Source organism: Aquila chrysaetos, chromosome 1 (genome assembly GCF_900496995.4).
Source record: "Aquila chrysaetos chrysaetos chromosome 1, bAquChr1.4, whole genome shotgun sequence".
Lineage (NCBI taxonomy): Eukaryota > Metazoa > Chordata > Aves > Accipitriformes > Accipitridae > Aquila > Aquila chrysaetos.
Genome location: NC_044004.1, coordinates 68,775,925 through 68,798,323, shown reverse-complemented (window position 1 = coordinate 68,798,323; position 22,399 = coordinate 68,775,925). Strand labels below are relative to the sequence as shown.

The 22,399-nt window shown below is 47.3% G+C and overlaps 1 protein-coding gene across 3 annotated transcripts; it reads left to right on the top strand.

Annotated features, from left to right (window-relative positions):
- Positions 1-1,082: 1,082 nt before the first annotated feature.
- On the top strand, positions 1,083-15,220 carry REELD1 (reeler domain containing 1). 3 transcript variants are annotated; one of them, XM_030020035.1, is made up of 7 exons: positions 1,083-1,215; positions 2,802-3,022; positions 3,900-4,122; positions 5,771-5,928; positions 6,642-6,942; positions 7,622-7,685; positions 10,225-15,220. In XM_030020035.1, exons 2-7 carry the CDS (start codon positions 2,803-2,805, stop codon positions 10,807-10,809), a joined length of 1,551 nt encoding a protein of 516 aa, XP_029875895.1. In that variant the 5' UTR covers positions 1,083-1,215; position 2,802; the 3' UTR covers positions 10,810-15,220. The 3 variants fall into 3 exon arrangements, with proteins under 3 accessions (XP_029875895.1, XP_029875890.1, XP_029875881.1); XM_030020030.1 differs by having other exon boundaries at positions 6,633-6,942; XM_030020021.1 differs by having other exon boundaries at positions 5,771-5,943.
- Positions 15,221-22,399: the final 7,179 nt, after the last annotated feature.

Sequence of the window (22,399 nt, the reverse complement as noted above, 5' to 3'; positions counted from 1 at the left end):
ACAGGACAGAGCTTTGTGGTGTTCTGCAGGGAGAGCGGCCTGAGCACCAACATGAACTCATTCAGCCATCAGACACACATTTATCCAAGGAGGGGGAGGACTAAAGGGCACCAAGTGCTCTTTTGCCCCTCCATCTTTAATAGCTTTCCTGCATCACAGGGCCAGCCCCCCTCCCAGTGGCCCTGGGACATCTGATGCTGCCACTTAAGGGTCTGCTGGCTGAAGAAAAGCCAGCCATCCGATGGGGTTGTTACTCTGTTCCTCTAGCTCTAGTCAGGGCTGCAAGCTGCCAGCAGTTTGTTCAGCATCTCCTGATGGCAGCTCTAATGATGACAAGAAATTGGACCCTAAATTCGATCGGTTGTGAGCAAGGAGCCACTGGCAGGCAGCGGGGTGAGCTTGGTGACAGTGGCCAGGTTTGGCCGAGAGTCCTGATCACCAGAGCAGTCTGCAGTGACAAGGCAGATATGAGGAGGAGCTGGGAAGCCCTGGGACAGGATCGGCTCCATGGCTGGGCACCGGGATGGCTGCAGCGTAGCTCGGGCAAGGAGCAGGGGTGGTAGTCTGGACTTAAATGCAGCTCATGTGCTGGGGGACAGTCACACATATTGGATGTTTAGTCCCCTGTGCTGGGTCTGGTGGGTTTGTGTGGTGTTGATGGCTCCTCCTGGCAGGGCTGGTGTGTGGGACGCACCTTTCTAGCAAAATTCTGCTGTTACTGCCAAAATAACTCCCATGTAAGTGTGAGAGACAAGGGCACGCTGCTCAGGGGTCACAGACTAGGGGGAGCTGACGTGGCTTTGCTTTGCAAAGATACGGCATGGAAGGGGGGAGCGTGGGGAGGGTAACGGGGCAAGCGAGAGTCCGATCCTCCTGCACCTCTGCAAAGGAGTCCCAGGGTATTCCACACAAACCCCGTGCCTTGCTGCTGCTTCCCCCCCCGACCCCCGCTAGCTGCCTTTGTTTTCACTGCAGAAGCTTGGAGATTTAAAAAAAAAAAAAAAAAAAAAAAGTGGGTGGGATGTGAAGAGGAAACTAATATGATTAAGGCAGGATTTGGGCACTGGCGGAGAGCTGCCGTAGGTGGTGGGTATTAGCAGTAACAGCTGCTGCGCTTCCCATTAGAGGAGAAAGGGAAGAAGGTCCCTGAAAGGATGGGTCTCTGGCAGGCCGGGAGCGCAGCGGCAGCGAGCCCGGTGGTGTACGTGTCCCGAGGTAAGCGACGGCGGCACCGGCACCCCCAGCCCGGACGGCCCTGGGGAGCACGGCCCCCGTCACGAGCGGTGAGGGGCACAGGCGGGCGGCTGGGGGAGGGATGGGAAATGGCGGTACGGCCTGGGAAACACCCGAGGGAAAGAGCTGCTGCTCAGGGGTACTTTCACGAGCTCCCGCAAGAAATCCTTGTATCCAGCAAGGGAGGTTTAGGTGTGCCTAGAGGGAAGGCTGACTCCACGAGGAGGAGGCATCCCGATGCTGGTCCTGCAGGGGCTGGGATATTTAGCAAAGGCTCCTGTGACTCCCACAAGCATCTACTGGCACGTAACTGGTTGGAGTGACACGATGCTCGGCTGTGGAAGGTTAAACTGCATCCGTCTGCTCCCTGCTTCAGGCTGGGCACGAACTCTTTCACGTGCAGTGGTGGTTTGTTAGTCAGCTGGCAAGTTTCAGAAGTGCTAGAGTCAGAGCTGTAAGCTAGACCTCCTCAGCCTCTGGTTTCCTCTAATTTATTTACATCTACTTATTGACTAAGCGTAATGAAATCTAAGCCAGGAAAAGCTGCATGCTGAAAAGATGTTAGAAAGCGCTACATTAAAAGCAGGACTATCTGCCTTACAATATCCACTACAATAAATACCGCACACTCGTCCTTCAGCTTCACTTTCAAAAGTGCATTCTGAAAAATCAGAATAACACAGTACTCCAGCTAATCTGGAAATGTGTTTTGTGCCAGCCGCCAAAGCTGAGAGGTACTAAAGACACGGCATACCAAATATTAAACCTCGACCGTGTCAAAAAAAAAGCTTGCTTGGATTAAAAATTGGAGAATAAGGAGAAATCTTGGCATTAGCCAAAACGGCTGCTCACTTATCTCAGGCTTCCAACGCTGACTTCAAAGACAACATCGCTGCCATCTTGTCAGCAACAGTGAGCACTGACCGAGAAGGACAAGCTGAAATGCCGCTGGGTGGCCAGGGACGGGTCCGACGGTCACAAGCAGCTCAGTGCCTCCAAGCCATGACGCGTGGGCTGCTAAAAGGTGCCTTGTGCTTCCGCAGGCCAGAGCGAGGGGCAGCCACGTGCTGTCCCCGAGGGGACACGGCTCTGTGCCGGCGGGCAGGGAGAGGCTTTGTGCTGGGCACCAGCCCCACAATTGACAGGGCCTGCAGCAGCTCTGCAGGTCTAAGGGTAGAGGTTTTCCCCCATTGTTCAAGTTGTACATTTGGGCTGGGAATGGTGGAGGGTGCTGAGCATGTTCATACAGAGCCTTCTCCTCCTCCTAAATGCCATAAGACTTTTTAGAGCAAATCTTCCCTGACCGCTCCCTCCATGGGTTACTTCGCAAGAAATGCATCCTCTTGTGGGGCCTCTCCCCTCCCAGCCTCAACAATTTACTTCAAAACGTCCAATGCTGTGGATTACCAGAGTGGCTCCATGCGCCACAGAGATCATTTATTCTCCTTCATTTAAAGGCTGTGGGAAGGGCAGCTCTGGAGCTCAGCTAATTCAAAGGCACCAGACAGGCTCACAGGCTGCTGAAGCCGCTGCTTTGAAGTGAACCTGCCCATTATTTTCCACCGTAGGATGGAGGACGGCAAGAGAGCCCACATCACCATTGTTGGCTGGGCATGCACAACCCTGTGCTTGGTCTCCTACGCTGCCGCCTTCTCACACGGTGCGAGCCTTTCTGCCTGCACCGACATGATGCCCAGGCACCTGCGAGCACAGCTGCACAGCCCCAGCAACAACTACGTTACTGTCCACACCAACATGTCCTTCTATGTCCCAGGTGACAAGGTGCCAGGTAAGGAACAGCTTCTCATTGCTGCATCTGAAAAATACATGATAACTAATCTCAAGTGATGGCATTAACCTTTGTGAGGGCTGGGAACAGAGGTAACTGCTCCAAGTGAGCTATGCCACCTCTCTCGTCATGAGGAAACGAACGGATTTACAGAGGGATTTTGTTTGCAGCGCTTGGCCTAAGGCGTCTCAGGTGATGGCTGACTCCAGGTTTTTACCATGTTGCAGACCAACTGTTTGCTGGAGGCAGCCAGTAGGTTTGGATGCTTTGGGTGGAATTCATTTCTCTCAGCTGTGTCTCAACCATACCGGACCTCATCACACGCAACGGCGCATGAGAGGCACCTCCAGAGGGTGAAGTCGCCTTCCCTGCTCCTCTGCACTGCACAAAAGGGTCTGGGTGACTCACCTGACTCTTAGGTATGGTTGGGCAGCATGCCCTGTCCCCAGCATCGCTGCTCCTGAGGCAGATACAGACAGAGCTGAGAGTCACCGCTCCCCAGCCTGGCCACTTGCTTGCTCATCCCCATGCAAAATAAAACCCCTTCAAGGGCTTTTGCATATGTACCTCCTTCCTTAAAAATGGCTGCATGCTGCCTGATGCAATGTGGTTAGCAGCTTAAAATCAAGGGGTGGGGGGAAAGACTTAGGCAAATTTATTGTGTGCAATTACATACTGCAGAGTTGAAGGTGAAGTCTGGCCTCCTGCATCCAGCATGTCCAAGACAGACCGTGAGGACAAAGACAGTAAGATGTTTTTGTTGTTGTTGCACAGGGTTTTCTTTTGGCTTCAGTGCTACCACTGGAAACTCCATTGCAAACAATTCATCCCATAACTACAACACAAATCTCTTTTTGTCCCACATTTTGTCTTGCAGTGACAGTGAGGAGCACCCGGGATTTTATGGGCTTTTTGCTTCAAGCTCGCAAAGTGTCTAACGATGAAATCGCTGGCACGTTCATCTTCATCCCTCCTGGTTCCAAGCTGCTGAGTTGTTTTGAAGATGGTGACACCGTCACCCACTCGGACAAATCACTGAAGAGAAACCTGTCCTTCGTATGGAAAGCACCAGACCAACCCATTGGAGACATCAAGTTTTTGTAAGAACATGCTGGTTCCTAACCAGCATTTGCATCTTCTCAGTTAAAGGCTTGGCTTTATTTTTCCATCGTACTTGTCCAGCACAGTGGTTTATGTATCTTGAACCCCATATAGCTAAATACTTATCAAATGCTGCAACAGTATCCCAGCTGGTACATAAATCACCATTTATATCTGCTGGGTAGTGCTGCTTTTTATTTACATGGTCACTATTTTCTCAGAATATATACACTGGAAGATGACAGCCTAAGCACTTAGGAAATAGAAATATTAAGGCATAAAGAGGGAACTGTGATCAGGTGGCCTGTCTTTCTAAATAACACAGCCCATAGGACTTCCCTGCCTACAGGATAATCTTGTATATCACTTCTTTAAAAAAAAAAAAATTAAAAATGAGTGGTTTTAAAAGAAGTTAAATGTAAACAGAATTATTCACAGTAGGAAGAGACAGTGAGCGCTGGGTCAAAACTTGACGTCTCTGTTTTGTACCAAAGTCCCAAACTGTCCAAGTATTTTGGTTCTGATTTGGAATGAAATTAAACATCTTCTAACTGGCCGTCTTAGAAGAAGCACAGTGACTTTTCATTTTGGAAGAGATTAAATTGTTATGTTTTGACTTTACAAAACCACTTAGAAACTACTTGGCCAGATCCTTGGCTGCTCCCCAAAACGTAAGCATCCCGGTGAGTGCTGTGGCTTGTGCATCTCATCGCGATTCAACACAAAGTCATAGAAACAGAAATATTTCTGCTTGGCATTTCCAATTTTTGCCTGTTGTCTTAGATTGGGAAATACTATTAAAAACACATACAACTCAAGCAACCAAGTAAACCCAACCCAAACCCAACACCACCTATTCCTAGCCACCCGCTCTGATGCTTCCTTCACCCCCTGGCTTTTGACCCTCCAAGCTGATTTCTGATAGCCCCTCCCTTTTCTCCCTGTCTGGAAAAACTCCTTGTTAGGCTCAAAAATGCCTCATAAGAGTCATCTGGCACAGGAAAACCCGAGCTGGTTTCCCCTTAGCTAATTCTCAGAAGCAGCTGAGCAATCTGAGCTGAAATTCTCCCAAAATCTCCAGCTTAAATAAGGCTCTCCGGGTGAACAGCTAAACGTTGGCCAATGCAGTTTTGGCACCTGACAAAAAGCAGAAGGTTAGGCCGGCTCAAATATCAGAGGGCTGAGAAGAGAGGCATTTTTTTTTTCCCTACCTATTCTGCTGTTTGTACAAGTTACATTGACTTGTTTCAATTAGTAAATACCACTGTTGTTTCCCTGCCTACAGAAGATTATAAGCAGAGCTAGTCCAAGTTTTCCAAATGTACTTCTATCAACACAGTGAATATAATAGCTTTTTTTTTTTTTTTAATTTAAGTTCCCACACATTTTTTTGGCTGATCTTAATTATGAGTGGTGATTCTTCACCCTGTATCTTTCTTATGGGACCCAGTATCTTTTATTTGTAATATAAAACTTGTGCCGGGTTAAGCCTTTAAAATACTTTTGCATCACTTCTGTCTTCGGATTAAAGCAGTCCTTGTGATTAGCTAAACAATTGGATGTTTAGTCCTTGTGATTAGCTAAACAGTTGGATGTTTTATGAACGCTATAGAGCCAGTAAATTCTTTCCTAATTATGTTTTAACAGCATCTCCGTAGTCCAGTCATACTTTGTTTACTGGGCAAAGATCGAATCTGCTATTGTGGCACAGCGAGGGCAAAACAAAACGCTTACTGGCAGCGGCAAGAAGCCCGACCCTGTAACCCCCACGCCCTCACAGGGACCAGCTGACCCACACCCCACAGGTACGGCAAGCAAAGGTATGGGTTTCTTACCGACCGCTTCCCGCAGAGTAGTTTTACGGCTTATTCCGGTTAAGCATTGAACACAAGTGACCCAAGCAAGCTGGAGGGTCCCGTTTAACTCCTGTGGCCGTCGGGGAGATCAGCGATGGCCGTGGCGAACTCCTTGAAGTGAGGGCATGGGTCAGCATTTGAGGTGATGGAGCCAGTTCCAAGCAGGGTACCAGAAAGATAAACAGGGTTGCCAGGTCTTACGATTTCAATGCAAACCCTAAAATACAACATACTTTACCTAAAATCTCAGCTCCTGAAGACAAGCAAGTGCAATTAGCAATGCTGTCTAAATAAAGGAATGCATTTGTCTCTAAATGTGACTATTGCCCTTCAGGTTTGTATTTATGCAGCCTTTGGTCAGTAAAATGCTCCACAAATATACTTACACTCAAATCAGATGTGTTTCTCAGCATTTTTGGCATGGCACCAAGACTGAGTTTTAATTATTTTACTTGACCATAATTTAGGTAGCGGACTTTGCTGCTTTACTTTGAATCTGGGTTCCCACTTAAAATTAAGTGACATGAAAATAAAAAAAAGTCGCTATTACCACCCTTCCTGGCAAACGTTAGCACCGAGTGGGACTTGAAATAAACAAACCAAAGACAATAGACCTTTGCTCCTCTCTCCCTGCTTCTTGTTTTGTGTCCATGCTGGACAAGGTCCCACCTCTCCTGTGGCTGCCACCGGCTCCCCCCTGCGCACCCCCACGCCGTCTGCCAGCCCCACCGGCATCGTGGCAACTCCGGCACCGGAGCCAGGTCTCGGTGTTGGGTCAGACACCCATCCTGTTGCTGAGCCGACGCAGTCAGCCTGGCCTTCACTGGCTGCGTCCAGCGGGAGCGACGGGTCCAGCAGCCGGGGGCTGGAGCCATCCCTCCCCACCCAAGACCCCGGCATGGTGGACGCCTTGCGAAGTTTCCTCTCCCAGGACAATGCCTCCAGCTACAGCATGTCCGACGGGTAAACTTGGTGGTGGGAAGAGCTATTTCTCCAGCCCTTCTCGGGGAGGAAAATAGTACTAGTTTCCCTGCGGATGAGCGAGGGTCCGTGTAGGAAGGTGTCTGTGGCTGGTGGGGAGGCGAGAGAGTGTTTTCTTGCTGAAATTTTGAGAAATAATCCCTTGGAGATTGCACATGACAGACAGTGACAGGGAGAAAATCCAAAGCTCTTAAAAACCTGACATTGACTGGTCAGCCCAGCAGAGGACTGACCAGGTGGTTGAAAAATGTGATAATAACTATTGACTGCTACAATATTTTTCTAAAAGCGCATGCAACTACTCAATGAAACGGTGAACTCAGCAGACCTATTTCTCTATCTGCAGGGAAAAGGAAGAAAGGATTCAAAGCAATTATGAAATTTGGGCTTGAGGATGTCTGCTCAGAAGTCTTAGAGGGTTTGGGCCGCATGAGCTTTCATGCAACAATTTATACTGTGGGTGAAAATGATGGGGATAGGAATAAATGATCAGGCATCATTAAAAATACAGCTCTCTATGGTCTGTGTTGACTGCGTACGTCCCGAGGCTGCTCTCAGGAGAGGCACGCTTCGCAGGTGGTGCAGAGCCCAGGGATTCCTGCGTGCGCCGCAGCGACAGGTCTCAGTTACTAACCCTGCCTTTCCTCTGTCCATATCTTAGAGCAGGAATCATTGCCAGTGCTGCCACCCCACGCTTGTGTTTGATGTGTAAAGAAGACGGGCAGGTAAGCAGCGGGGACGGGGAGGATGTCTTCTCCAAAGATAGAAAGGTCTAAGAGAAGATGAGGATAAAACCTCTCTACTGCATCACAGCACCAAGCAGCCTGCATAGGTCTCATAAGTGACTAAAACTACATTGAGACTGTTAAGAGTTTCAATTTTTTTTTACTTTAACTGGGAATTGTTTTTTATCTCTCTTTTTTTGTTTTCCTTTTGAGCCTGCTGCCTGGGTTTTCAAGAGTCCTGCTGTAAAAACAATCTAAAATAACTTTTCCGTATGTAGACATGACTACAGGCTGCTGGATGTTACCAGGCTGGGAACATGTGTTTTATTCCCGTGAAAGGCTGAGATGTTCCTTTCCAGAGGTGGTGGATAGGTACCACTTGTGACATTCACCAGAGGTCAAAGACTTCATCTTTCCTGGGGATGGCCAAGGAAGCCATGTGCTTTCTGAGGGCAGGGTCAGCTTGGGAGGCTGGGTGGACTGGAAAGGCAGAGGTGGTGGTGATGGTGGTGATGATGGTGGTGGTAGGGTTAGACACAGGCACGGGACGCAGTCACTGAAGACAGCCGGAAGAGCAGGACCTGGCAGATGGGACAAGCGTGTGAGAGTGCCTTTCGGGAAGGGGTGACCTCAGGAGAAGGTGGCAAGAAGGGTGTGAAAGGACTTCAGCCTCAGGGGAGCGGGGTGGCTGTACGTAAGGAAGGAGATGTGGGAGCTGGAAAGGGCAAGCGAGGAATTAGGTAGAGAAAGAAAAGGAAAGCAAGAGGAGGGAGAGAAACTGCAGAATCCCAGGGCTGTGGAGGATGCTCAGACGGGAACTAGTGGAGAAGCTGGAAAGCAGGGATAGCTTAGAGACATGGGGTACAGAGTTAGGAGGGGAAGTCCAGTACACAGGGGATGGAGAGAAGAAAAATACAAGGAAAATAAAGAACTAGATCTGGGTTGCAGGATGCCACGGAAGGAAGAGAAGTAATCTCACAGAAAATAAAACAGGAAGGGGCCGTACAGCAGAGAATGAGGCAGAAATATTTAGGAAGGAGCGGAGGACAGAGAAGAAGTAAAGGAGATGTGTAACATGAGCATCTGGTGTAGCCATGGAGAGAAGTGGAGAAATGACAGAAGATGGTAACCAAAGGATGGGAAGAGTTATTGCACAAGCCAAGACAAGAAAAGCATAACAAAATAAAAATATTGAGAAATTAGGCAAAAAAGGAGAGAAGAAGTATGCAAAGCAAGGAGAAATGAGGTGAGATAGGGCAAGGACTTGCGAGGCAATTCCATTTTCTATCCCAAAGTCCCAAATCCGGCAGTATATCCCTACAGTATGGCATTTGCATTTTGAGTGCAAGTGATCCATACACATGCAGTCCTAACTTTGCCAGCCAGCTACTTTACAGTTTGCAGTCCAGCCACTGAAAGTCTTTTATTTACTACTGTATTTTACGAGCACCTTCAGAAACCGTCTCTTCCACAAAGGATGCTCTGACCCTCCCCTACTTTGTTTCACAGCTTGCCAGGGCTCCTACCTCAGCTTTGTGCTCCTGTCACACTGTCTTCCCAGCAAGCGTTGGAAATCGCTAATGATGGTAGAGGGTGAGAGTTTCTCTGGTGTAATTAATGGATGTGTGAAAAAGCCTGCTGGGCTGGACAGGCTGGAGAGGTGCCAGCTACTGAGGGCCAGATCCAAATCTTAGTGGAGCCAAAGAAAAAACTCCAGTACATTTTACAGGTTTTGGATAGGGGCTCAGGTGCACAGTGGGAATGGAGAAATTCCTTGGGGGCCTCCTAAATTGTATGATTGTTTCACAGTTAGTCTTGGATGGTATCTGCAGCAAAGCCTGGGCTGCAGAACTGGCATGGAGTGGCTGTTGTTTTGTGATGGATAAAATAAGGTGCATGGCACCAGGCAGAGACCCTGGAAACAGGAGCAAGCAAGAGCAGTTATTCCCACTAAAATGGGTGGTTAAGCAACACTGAGAGGCAGCAGGTTTCAAACTGGTTGTGCAGACTGAGAAAGCAGGATGGGCTTTGGGGAGACGTCACTGAATCCCAGTGGGCCCAGTGTGACCCTAAACACAAAGCTTGGCTGGGAAGATCATGCCTGTCCTTTCAGCGTGACCCTGGCAACATTCAAGGTGGGAATTGTTTATTAAGCAATTTTTTTTTTTGATAATGATGCCTGTGAAAAATACCACCACCACCACCACCACGGGAATTGCAGACCTTTACTTAGGCAAAGCAGTGACCTTCCTCTCCGCCTGTGCCCTTCACCTCTGCCTCTTCAACCCACTCTGCCTTGCACCCCTGGGACCAACACCCAGCGACTTGTTGCTCCCATGGCAATTCTGATACGGATGGAGCAGGGTTGAATCCACCTCATTTTCTAAAAGCTACTGAGTAACCAGGGCATGGAGCAGGGTTATTCCAAGGCCGGGGGACAGCTGGGTGTCAGAAACACAGAGCTGAACTGTACCATGATGTAGGTAGTGAGAACCTAATAAGTCCCCTTTCTCTTCCCTCACCACACATCTCATCAAAGGCCAGTACCGAGAGCGGCGCCACCTTGAAAGCCACCCTGTGTGTGACAGCATCTCCTTCTGCCCCACACATACACACTCACCTGGGTGATGCCACTGCCACAACAGCCTGGTTTGGCGATGCCAATGCTGCCGGCAACTTGTCATCGGCTTCAAGGCAAATGGCCAAAAGAAAGCCGGCACTGCAGCCAGAGGAGGCAGGCACCGGGGGCAAGGAGGAGGAGGAGGCGGTGGGTGGGAATACCCTGCCGTGGGTGACCAGACCAGCTCCCGAATCTGCTGTTCCCGGCAAGGGGGAAGACCCTGGCAGAGGGACCCGACTCCTAGCAGCCCAACTCGGCATCCTCCTGGTCTGCACCGCTGCCCTGGGCCTGGCACTGGCAGCTGCCATGCGCTGTGTCTGTGCCCAGCATTGCCACAAGCGGACGGAGGTTTCCTTCAGTGAGCCAGACCCTGACGTCATTGCCGTCAGAGAAAATGGGGAGGTGATGCACTTCCGAAAGGTCCGGGAGAACAGCTTTGTGCTGGTGCAAGCCGAGTACAACTGGGTCAGCCCCTCGAGCAGCGGGAAGAAGACAATCATCTGAACGTTTGCAACGCAGAAAGCAGTGCCATGGCAGCTGGAGTGGGTGAAAACAGCCCGGACTGCACAGCACAGGCTATAGGAAGCGGTGGTGTAGTTCCTCTATGTGCCGCCATGTAGGTAAACAAACTCGAAGCAGCCAGTTCAGAAAGAGGTGTTAGTTGAAAGTATCTAAGCTACAGCTGCTAAGAAAATAGAAGTTGATAGATTGTTCAGTGTGTTATGCTTACCGCAATTAATATTGTATATCTGCTCATTAGCTGTCACTGCAGCCATGACACACACTTCTTCTGTTGCCTTAAGGGTGTAGCCAAAAATAGAAATTCTTCCTCTGCACTGTACTATTGTCTCCTGTTTAATCTCAGCAAAAGTTTCTAGTGTTATATTTCAGCAGAAGTTTCTAGTGTTATATTTCTTTCTAGGAATTAGAAACCCCTGATATAAACCCAACCATTCTCATTTAGGAGTTTACAGGTGTGATTCTGTGCACTTGGTATATCTCAGATGACAAAATATTTGCCGGGAGATTTTAAGTTTCAGTTTGAAAAGAAAAAGCAGTAACTCACTAGTGGAGAACATTGATTCAAAGAACGCTGAATTGATCTACAGGAACGAAAGACAGGGTGGCAGACATCAGCTTTTGGGGGAGAAACATGCCTGCTCATCAGGTACAAATGGAAGAAAACCTTTCCTGTCCATTTGCACCTGATGAGGAAGCTTGTTGAAGCCTGACAGCCAGCATTTACTTTGTCTTTTACTTCGAGTCAGCTCAGTAACACTCTGTGCAGAAACATGCACTGAGAAGTACCCCTCCTAGGTCACTCTGGAGATCCCCAGCAAAGGCTGCGTGGAAAGTTAACAGCATCCTTGTAGTCTGAGTTTGTGCAAAACTCTCTCTGACCATGTGTTTTTCTGCAGGAGGCCACTAAAACAGCCCTTGGAAAATATGAAGATCCTTGTAAGAAGGAGAGTTGATGACAGCAAGGGTAAAGGTTTAATCTACTGCAGCTTTGAAAGAGCCAGAAATAGTCCCGATAACGATCCTCTTGAGATGTACATTTTAGAGTCTTTCAGAAAGCGGGAATCACCACTTCTGGTGTCCTTTCTAGGGTGGAGGGGCTCAGGTGGTCCCCAAGCTGTGTAACGGGGGACAGACTTAAACTTTGGTGCTGCAGCTTATTTCACAGCTTGCAGCAATCCCCTCTGAGCTAAGCAGATAATGACGGGACCCTGATGGCTCACACATCCTTCCTGGTGACAACTTTCCCCTCTGTCAGGAGGGCCCTGCGGCCACCTCCAACTAGCTGGCCATCTTCATGCTGGATAGTCAGTCAAAGCTCTGCTCTCACCTCCTCCCTTACCTTGCCATTGACTTCAGACCAGACAGGTGGGACATAGAGGAGTTCTCCTATTCAAACCCCTACAACATGATGAACATAGTGCATCTTTTGCTAATTGCACCTTCTATTAGCATTCAGAAAGAGCTGGTTTCTGACCGTACCACTGTACTGGGATTAGTGACATGATGCTTTGCTCTACACACATGGCCAAATTTCTATTGACTTAACTGCTAGGCCTAGTGAGCCTTGGGCAAAATAAATAAGAAAAGAAGTGTACTCACAAATGCAGCTTGCAGAGACGAGCTTGATGGTCTTAACCATTGCACTTTGAAGAGAAGGATGTCCGCACCATGGCCCTTCCACTGCAGAGTAACCAAGGGTAGTGCTGTAATTTAAAAGATGTTTGTTTTAGGAGTCAAAATGAATGGTTTTATGTTCAATAAATCGAGCTTAAGCACTACCTACTAGGAAGTCTACAGGATTTTAAATACAAGTCTAGACACTTACAATGGCGTTCCTCTCCTGTGTCACGTGCCTTAGAAAGAAATCATGTTTCTGTAACCCAATGTAGCTGAACTGTGTAGTGACTAAAGCAGCCTGCATGCAAGTCGTTGTTAATGCAGCCAAAAAAATCCTAATTAACTGAGAAAATAGGTCAACAAACTCTTAAATCTTTAAAGAACTATCACATATTATTTTAAAAAGTTTCTTATGATGGCATAGCTGTTTATGAATAAATTACAAATACCTATGGCCTCTTCCACTGTCTCTCTAGATTTAATGTTACCAGACTGCTATAGCTATAAAACTGTAACCTTCCTCTCCCCACCTCTTTCCCCGTGACCCAGCACCGCTTCTTGCCGGGCTGACCGGAGGTCTCATGGAGATGTTTGATTAGGACAGTGGCACTTCAACACCACTCTGCCTTCTGTCAAACTCTGCCTTCTGTTAAATTTATGCAGCTCCAGTATTATTAGTAGTAAAACCAGTAATGGTGAGCTCTGAGGGACACAGCTCCTTTGAATTAGTAATGAGTTTTGCTACTTTGCGGACTTGGCTGAGACCTAAAGTGCTTGTGTTTTTTTCCTTGACTTTGGAATGATGTTTCGTTTATCGTAGTTGCCATGACAAGAGGGATGGAGGTTTTATCTCTTCTTAAGGCTGTTAAAAACATGAGCACTGATTAATTTATTAAAAGGCAAACCATTCAAACACCCCCATTCTTAAGTGACTTGCTTTGTATGGATATTCATCTGTGCTTACATTTGGAACAGATTTAGGAGAAAAAAAATGACAGAATTAGGAAAAGAAAGGCACAGACCATTCTAATATTTACTGGAGGGACAAGTGAAAGACTTGCCTTGTTTACCTCTCTAGGTACAGGACTCTGTTGGTCACAGATGTTCTGCTGGAACCGGGGGATCTCAGTTCCTCCCGTGCGGGTCAGCCTGCAGCCGTCTGTGGCCCTCGTTAGGCTGCCATCCATCAGCAAAGTGACAGGGCTTTGAGTCAGAATTACCGACCAAAGGTGTGGAAAGCTGCTCACATTCAGCTGTAATGCACACCTGTCCTGAGTCTCCCCACCAGCCAAACAGGCATCAGATGCAGTTTTGGCAGTGAAAACTCGTATTGCTTAAATCTTCTGATGCCATTATGACACCTGAGCTAGCCTAACTAAACAAAAAAACCAAAACAAACAAACAAAAAAAAAAGATTTAGAAATAACTAACTTGCATACAGACATGTCTGTTCATCACACCCTTACTTGCATACTAATTTTCCCATCTCGTGTCACTGATTCCTGCTTTCCCTCTGCTCTACAAAAATATAAACCACCGCCCCTAAATCATCAGTCCTGCACGTTGAGCATATAACACCATCGCTGATTCTTACTGCTTTTCCATGGTATCTGAAATCAATTTGGTTTTGCTCATCATCAAGCCTGTCCATAAATCCATTCCCCCTCTGCTTCGGAGAAGATGTTGTCTTACGCAATGCTGCATCTGCTCCATTAAAGATGCCCGCCCCAACTGCAGTTAGCAGAGAATGGCAACCCACCAATACATTAGTGGCACTAAATGTAACATGGAGAGGTTGCACTGAGCAACGCCGTTGGCCCAAAGCTTGGTTAACTCATCGTTCCTGCATTGGTTGAATTGTCACTAGTAAGCAAAAAAGCCAAACACATGCTGATTTGGTCAGCTCCAAAATGGGTGACAAGACTCACAGGCGATGCCACGGGGCCCTGTGGGCCCAGCTATCATGGTCAGCGGGGATGTGCAAGCTCAGGCTCTCAGCAGAGGCAGCGCTCTCCCTAGAGCGGTGCAGGATGAGGCCCCAGGCATTACAGAGACCTGGCCGGGTGGCTTGGCTAGCCCTTTTGGCACAGTTTCTGTAACTACTTAAGACCGCACAAACCAAGGGAGGTGAAGCAGCAAAGCCAGGAACCTGGAGAGTAAAACATTCAGCGCACCCCTGGCAAACAGAGCACGGGGAGGCCGCCTTGCTGAGGGGTGAGGATTCATCCTCTCCCTCACCTCTGAGGGTTTGCCCCTGCTTCAAGCCAGATCCTTGGCGGAGCAGCAGATGCACGTCTTATTTATTCACTTAGATTTAAATGACAATGAGAAATGCCTGCAAAAAGATGAGGCGATGCGCTAACGATTCCTGCAACATTCAGCTGCAAAAAGACAGCTGCTTACCAGCAAAAACCAACGACAAAGTAGCGACCGACCTGCCCAGCTGGTGAACAGCAGAACAGCCCCCTCACTCCTCCTGGCAAGCCACCCCCCCACCTCTGCTGCCCTTGCCAGGGTCTCAAGGCTCAGTCTGAAAGTCATCGTGTCTGGACAGCTCTGCAGGGCTCCCTTCCTTTCCTTCCCCTCCCCTCTCTCCTGCCAGCTCCTCCAAGGCACCACATCACCTACGAGAGGGCAGAGAAGGACCTGGGGCGTCACGACGGCCCTTGGACCACGAGCTGCTCAGGGATCTCTCCCGGCTCCCTCCCGCCACCGAATTATTTCGCCATCGCAGGCCTCGTCGCAGCAGCCCTCTTTCCTTCCTCGTTAGTGCGTGTGTGACTCTCTCAATAAAGCATTTTGTTATACGATGTATGAAGGATCGTGTCTCGAGCCACATTTTACTGTATATTTAAGTGCATGTTTTGCTGATTTACTGCTGTTCTAGAGAACGTCTCCCTTCCTGAGCGGGGCAGGCCCATAAAGGATCTATCAGCTCTGACTAATGATTATTAGTACATCCCAAGGTTATACACCACAATCAAATAATGTGTAGGAGGGAAAAGAGGCTCCAGCTTACTCGGCGGAGGACAAAGATCACAGATAGTCTCTCTGAATCTTCAGATTGCGATATCCATTACAGATTGCCACCTTCTAATGTCAAAGTATAATTTGTTGTTGGGAAAATGTGTCGCTATTTCAAAGGCGAGTCAAAGATCAGCCTCGCTGTATATCAGCGTGCGTCGATGTACATTAGGAAGCGACGGCCAGGTACCAAGGACATCGGGCTGTCGGCGGAGAGGGAAAGGCAGAAGACGCGACTTGCTGATCTTTATTATGCAAAGACACGGCCCGAAGTGGAAAAACATTTAACCCAGTCAAGTAACGTGTCACCAGTAATTCCCAGCGCCTAATGGAGCACAAACGCCACGCGCCAGGCGAGCTGCCCGCGGCCTCCTACTCCGGCACCAGCCGGTGCGGGCGGAGCGAACCCTCGCTGCCGCTGCCGTTGAGCCGGGAGGGGCTGGGGACGCGGCGGCCAACGGGGAAGCCGTTCCGCGGGGAAAGCGCAGCCGCGCCCCCCGCCTCTGGCTCCCCGTCCCGGGCAGAACTCCCGTCGAGCTCCCTTCGCCGGGCCGGGCCGGGCCGAGCCGAGCCAGGCGGAGGGCAGGCCCCGACCGCCCGCCCGCGCACCTCCCCTCACGACACAGCGGCGCGCTCCCCGCCCGCCACCCCCGGCCCGGGCCCGCCGCCGCCGCCAGGGGGCAGTCTTGTCCCGGCGATGGCGGCCGCTCCCGGCCCCCGCCGCCCGCCCCTCTCCGCCGGGAGGGGCCCGTGTCGGGGCGGGCAGCGCTGAGGCAGCTAACGCTCGGCTGGGGCGGGGGGACACACACGCACACAAACACGCGGGTGTGGGTGTGGGTGTGGGAGACCCCGCCGTCCCCGCGGCGGGGGCTGGGGGCGGCGGTTGGCCCCGGCGCCGCCATCTTCTCAGGGGAGAGGCAGCGGCGGTCAGGAAGCCGCCCCGGGGCCCGGCCCCGCGTCGGGCTTCAGTGCGCGGGGGGGGGGGGGCCGGCGCGGAGCCCCTCGGGAGTCGCTGGGGAGAAGCGCGGAGAGTCGGCTTGCCCGAGTGACCCTGCGGGCCTCGGTGAGCCGGGCGGGTGCGCTGAACTCCCGCAGCCCGGCTAGGGCGGCTGCATCGGGGACGGGCCCTGGGCCCTGACTGACTGACAGACGCTGACAGAGGCGACGTGCAGCTCCTCAACTCCGCTGGCGGCTTCTGGCTTCTCAGAAGAATCGGGGCAGTCCATCGTTTTGGGAGGGGAAATAGCCGAGCCGTTTATTAACACACACCAGTTAACTCCAGTCTCCAGCTGTGGCCGAGTCGCAAAATCCCCATTAACGCAAAGGATGCCGACACAATGCAACGGGCTGAAGGAACACATTAACAGATTGCTAGAAACTAAGAATCCACGCTCACCAGCTCTCCGTCGTTTTCTGAACTGCAAATGAAAAAAAAAAGGCCCGAGACAACCATCAGTCCAAATTTTTCACTTCAAGTCAAAGGACTGATTTGACTTTTGATCTTTAAAGGACAACTATCATGATGTTAAAGCAATAACACGCAGAAGAGATGAATAGCACACTTGGTTATCTGCGTGATTTATTTGGCAAAGCCGATTAGTTCTTTCTGGAGCAAATTAATAATAATTCTCATCTGTTTGTCAGTGGGAATTTAATGTAGGCTAAAAAGTCAGCGAGAGTTTTCTCGAGATGGAAGTCCATTCAAAACAGATAAAAAAAGATGAATTTGGGAAAAAAGCTTAATAAAGTCTTTAAACGAAAACCACTCAAGGCTGGACTGTTAATCAAAAGAACATTACTTACCTTACTCAGCATCATTGAAACCAGAGTCTGGCAGCAAGTTTTAAAAAGGAACCCTTTTCTCTTTCTTTACAGTCATAATTTATAACAGCTGAATTATTGGCTATAAATACTCTTTTCCTTCTGCTAATGTATTGTGCTTCTGGGATTGTTCACAGCAAACATTTTGTTGCTGAGACAATAAACTCCTAAATTGGGGCTTCTGAAAAAAATTTCAAGCACATTCCAAGCACCAGCTATTCAAAGAATACTACTATGCCATGGTAACAGACTAAATTTTGTTTTATTTTCATTAGCATTGAAAAATATTGACATTTCTCACTAAATTTATTTTTTAAACATAGAAAGCTGCTGCTTGCGATACACTGGAGCATATTTATGTATATATCCAAGCTAAAAATTCAAATGGGATGAATTAGCAGACAGAGTTTGGTCTTGAAAGTAAAGAGCTAGACAAGCAAAAAATATTCTTAAATACATGTAAAATGTTAAATTATAGAACATAGAAGATAATGATTTAATATACATCCTGTTACACATGGAGAGCAGATTTTCCTTCATGTAATATGCACCTTACTTTAAAAAAAAAAAGCTACCTAAAAATCTTCCAAAAATCTGGTACCAGCAAGATTTGAGTTTTCTTGTTGTTTAAACAATGTCCCGATAGATAATTCAAATGAGATTATTTGGGAACATTGATATGTGATAGCATAGCTATATACAGCTCTTTATGCCCTTTATAATCAGAGAGGTTACCCATTAGTGTTATGCATCGCAAATGCGTGTTACCTGATCAGAAACACGATAAAAGTCAGGCTCCACAGACTGCAGTGCTTTTTATTCTGTTCCCCTGCCTCACACAAAATCTCACATATCACAACTCGGCTATGTTTTTACATTTGGAGGGGCCAGAAAGAGGGGAGTTAGTTTGTGAGCACAAGGTGGCAAAAACCCTGGCGCCCTGTGGAAGTACTGCTCCCACGCTGCTGCTCACACGGCTGTGGGATTTGGCTCCGGCTTGGGGAGAGATCTGTGCGGGATGCTGGCGACGGACAGCCGAGCTGAAAAGATACAGGCTTCCCACATTAACACTCCGTGAGCTGCATCAGAGTTATCATATTAGCTGGCTGAAATTGTGTCATACTCTTATTTTTAGTATGCTATTATGCCTCTGGGATATATTTTATTTATCAGGGAGTTGGACGTAAACAGATGTTGTAGCGCTTTTCTAAAGGGGGCTTTAGGCAACTCGCTGTGAGGTACCTGAGAGACTGCATGTATGTTTTGGGGAAGGGGCAGAGTAAATGCATGAGCCAAATACTGTACATGCATCTTTTTTAGTCCTGAGCCACTGTTTGGAAATTACAGTTAAGGAAATGACAGTTAATTTTTCAGACAAACAGTGATCTAAAAATTTCACTGAAAAAATATTTTTTGTCATTTTTATAAAGAAAAATATTGAGGTTCTCCCCAAATTTCTCTAATTCAAAGCAACATTATGGAACAAAACAAGTGCTAATTTGCTGAAGAACTCGGCAAAACACATCAAGCAGTAATACGGAATTGCCCAAAGGACCAACAGTGACTATAATGGATACAGCAGTGAGCTGCAGGCCCACATGCATGCGGGTGTTTCCATCCAGGGGAGCTCCGAGTCCTAATGAAGAACATGAGAACCACAATTTGGGTAAAGTTCTTCAGTGTCGGCACAAAAAGCTGACTTCTGCTTCCCTAAGCAGCATCTCAGAAAGCTGCTCTGGTTTGTTGGTCATGGTTATCCCATCATGCTGCTACAGGATGGGGTCTCTAAGAAGAGAGCATCTTCTTAGAGATGCTCTCCAAGCAGATGAGAGCATCATCTTGGTGATGATACCAACAGGTTCAGTTAGGGACAGCTAACTGGGAGAAGTTAAAAAGAAAAGGGGGTTGGATTTAGGTTGCAGATAGGGAAAAAAGACATTTTATCACTTATTTCATCAAACACTGTTGACAAGAAGTGGCAAAACTACACTGGGAAGGCACTGGGAAATAAGATAGAATTTTGTAACCTGTTGGGTATGGGCTGTGCAGCAGACAAAAGACACTGATGGGAAAGGACTGCAGTCACAATGCTAAGAAACGGAGGGAACACAGAACTGCAAAAGCTTTTGTCAATAGAATTTCGTACCCAATTATTGTCATGGGACTCTCAAATTTTATTTCCTGCAATTCTTCTGGCAAAAGGCCAGTTCTCACATGACCTCCATAATTTTTTTAATTCTATCAGTGAAATAGTCTTTCCTTCGAGGCAGCCCATTTTCTTCCCTTTTAAGAAAGCTGATTTCCCTTAGAATTTGGAACTGTTTCATAAGAAAACTGACCATAAATAGCAAGTTTTCTCTTAGACATGAACTAACATCAGCATGCTAACATCTGCAGGCCTTTGATTTTGTTACAGTTATGGAGCCCACCCACAGAGAATGCCATCCAAAGAAGCTTTTTCTTCTTCTTCTTCTTAACTGGGTGAAAAATGGTTGTGCCAGGTGGCAACTTTCAACACAGGTAAAGAACGGACAATATGCACCAGCACAGGATCCTCAGGAGATGCACAGCCTCTTCTCTGTCCTGCAGCTGTTGGGTATCCGCTGTCTTTCTGTGCAGGGATCACAATCAATTTCTAATCTCATGCCTGCTTCTGGTCTGGGCTAGCAACACAGAGTCAGAGTTGATTTGAACCTACCAGATAGCCTAAGAATTAACAGATTATTTTATTACTTAACGAATCCAGGTGCTGGGATCAGCTCAGTGGGGCTCTCCTCTGCATAACAGTGCCAAAAGCCTTTGATGTACCAGCCCTCCCTGCCCAAAACTGCAGTCAGTAGGGTAGGTGGCAGGGAGCAGAGCCTGATTCAACAGCAGCTATTGCTCATTTTCTTGTCACTCTATAGGTCACTGGCTGGCAGAAGCCTCTGCGGAAATGCATCTAAAAATATTTTGAAAACTTGGCCTCCGCTGATGAGAAAATTAAGTGGTGACTCATGCTCCCATCAGCTCCAGACTTGATTACTGCAATTTGATGGACTGAGAAGCTGATATTCCACCGAGACTGCAATTTGCTTAGGGGAGCAGCCGAGAGGCCTCATTGGCACCAATTGCTTCCAACACATCTCTCTTGTCCTTTTAATCACTAACAAATTTAATTTCACTTCTCACTGAAGATCTCACTCTCCACCTTTCTGGCAAGAGAACAATTTAGAGGCTGCTTTCATGACCTCTGCTACAGCTCTAGCTGCCAGCATGAAGCAGACCTGCCTGTAGCAGTGCCTCGCACCTGCATTTCCTGGCATTGCTTTCTCTAGTCCTGCACATCTAAAGCCACTGGACAGTCCTTGTCCACGCTACTCCAGAAGATTACTCACCATCCTGCAGGGTATCCTCTGTTGAATGAGAATTTTGCAGGAACCATACCCATAAACTTTGAAGAATTTAATTCAAAATGCCTCCTCAGAGAAGTCACAGTCTAACGATCACAAGTGATAACGTGGTTTAAGCAGGAAAATGGCAAAGAGGAGACAACCTCCCTCTTCTGACATTGTTCTGATATGATGCTGTAGTTTTTGTCTGGGAGATCAGGGCTACCCGTGGAAATAAGGACAAAAGAGACTTGGTTTGTTAGATGCTGGAAAGGGCAGGCCATCAAATCTAAAGTAAAATACTCTTCATTTACTCTAGTCATGTGAACAATGGCAAGGCTTTTCAAACAGCTTCCCTAGGGAGACCACTCTGCAGCTTAACAGCCCTTTCACTGGAGATGTGCAAGTGTAACCAAGGGCAGAATTTAGTCTCTTGTCTATTTAACGTGTTTGCGAGGGACTGTATGTGTTTCTGGCACTTTATAATAATAGTAATATAAATGCATTTGGATTATAACAAAATGGAGAAACCATGATTTAGCCCTTTACTGTGTTGTAATTCCCAAATGCATCAACATCTATTTAAGTGCAAAATAGTCTACAGTTTACAAATACAATGCTGCAATCGTCTGCTGTAAAGGTTCTGTATGAGATTATGATTCAATACAAAACACAATTCAGTGTCTGAAATGTCATTTTTAATGTCAGAATAACATCCCAAAAGTAGCTCTTTCTCCATATGCAGTCTTGCAAAGAAATGTATACCAGGGACTTGGTCCTTTCTAGTGATTTCTACATATATAACTGCTCATCTCTTATGCACGTATGCACTTGCACATAAATAAATGTGCTTGCAGACAGACAATATTTCATCTTGCCTTCTAACCTCCTGCTGTCAAGATACTTCCATGGAAAACCATACACAAATAAAACTAACAGCTCCTCTTTCCCTGACTGCCAGAATAATGTAGGGGACTACTTCTGTAAAACCAAGCTGCTGGATTACTCTCTTTTTGCTCTGTGAACAAGCACAACTGTGCAGCTTCTGCTGAGATTGCCTTTTCTGTCATATAACCTATTTGCATTAACTAAAGGATCTAGAAGAGAAAACACAACCGCAATTTTGATTTTAACTACATAAAAAATGATTTATCTTGGACCTATTACTGGGGTCATCAAAAGCTTCTCAATTTAGTGCACAAAAAGGGAAATAAAATGAGTAATTCAACACGAAGTGCTAAAATTCCCTGTGACATCTGAAGTGCTCTTCTATTGTTTGGGTGTTTTTTGATGGGATTTTGTCATTAGATGGGATTATAGATATGCAGAAGATAAGAAGTGTTGACGACCAAGAAAATCCTTATGTTTTAACATGGGCAAAGTTCTCGTTTGCCATCAGTTTTGCCTGATGATGTTCAATACCAGATATTTCTCAGTTAAATTTAAAGCCAAGAAGTTGAAAAGATTCAGCACTGCTCTAACCCTCTACTGAAAAACTGGTGGAGTTCAATGAATTAATTTTCAGTTGATGGTAATTTGCAGTATTCTAGAGGACTTTCTTTCCCCAAGTTTAGTTCATAAAATATTTCTGTACGGTTCACGGATTTTTTTTATTTTTTTTTTTTAAAGAACAAGCAAACAGTAAAAAGCTTACCCACAAAAGAACAAAACGTAGGTAACAGAGGTAAAAAGTTGACCTAGAGGATAAGTAATTTTATCTTGTTTTCTTAGTAACAGAA

Bases quoted from the DNA above. Each gene is read 5' to 3' on its own strand.
- REELD1 (XM_030020021.1), top strand. From the start codon at position 2,803: ATGGAGGACGGCAAGAGAGCCCACATCACCATTGTTGGCTGGGCATGC. The intron at 4,123-5,770 runs GTAAGAACATGC...ATGTTTTAACAG, and splicing joins ATTGGAGACATCAAGTTTTT to CATCTCCGTAGTCCAGTCAT. The intron at 5,944-6,641 runs GTATGGGTTTCT...ATGCTGGACAAG, and splicing joins CACAGGTACGGCAAGCAAAG to GTCCCACCTCTCCTGTGGCT.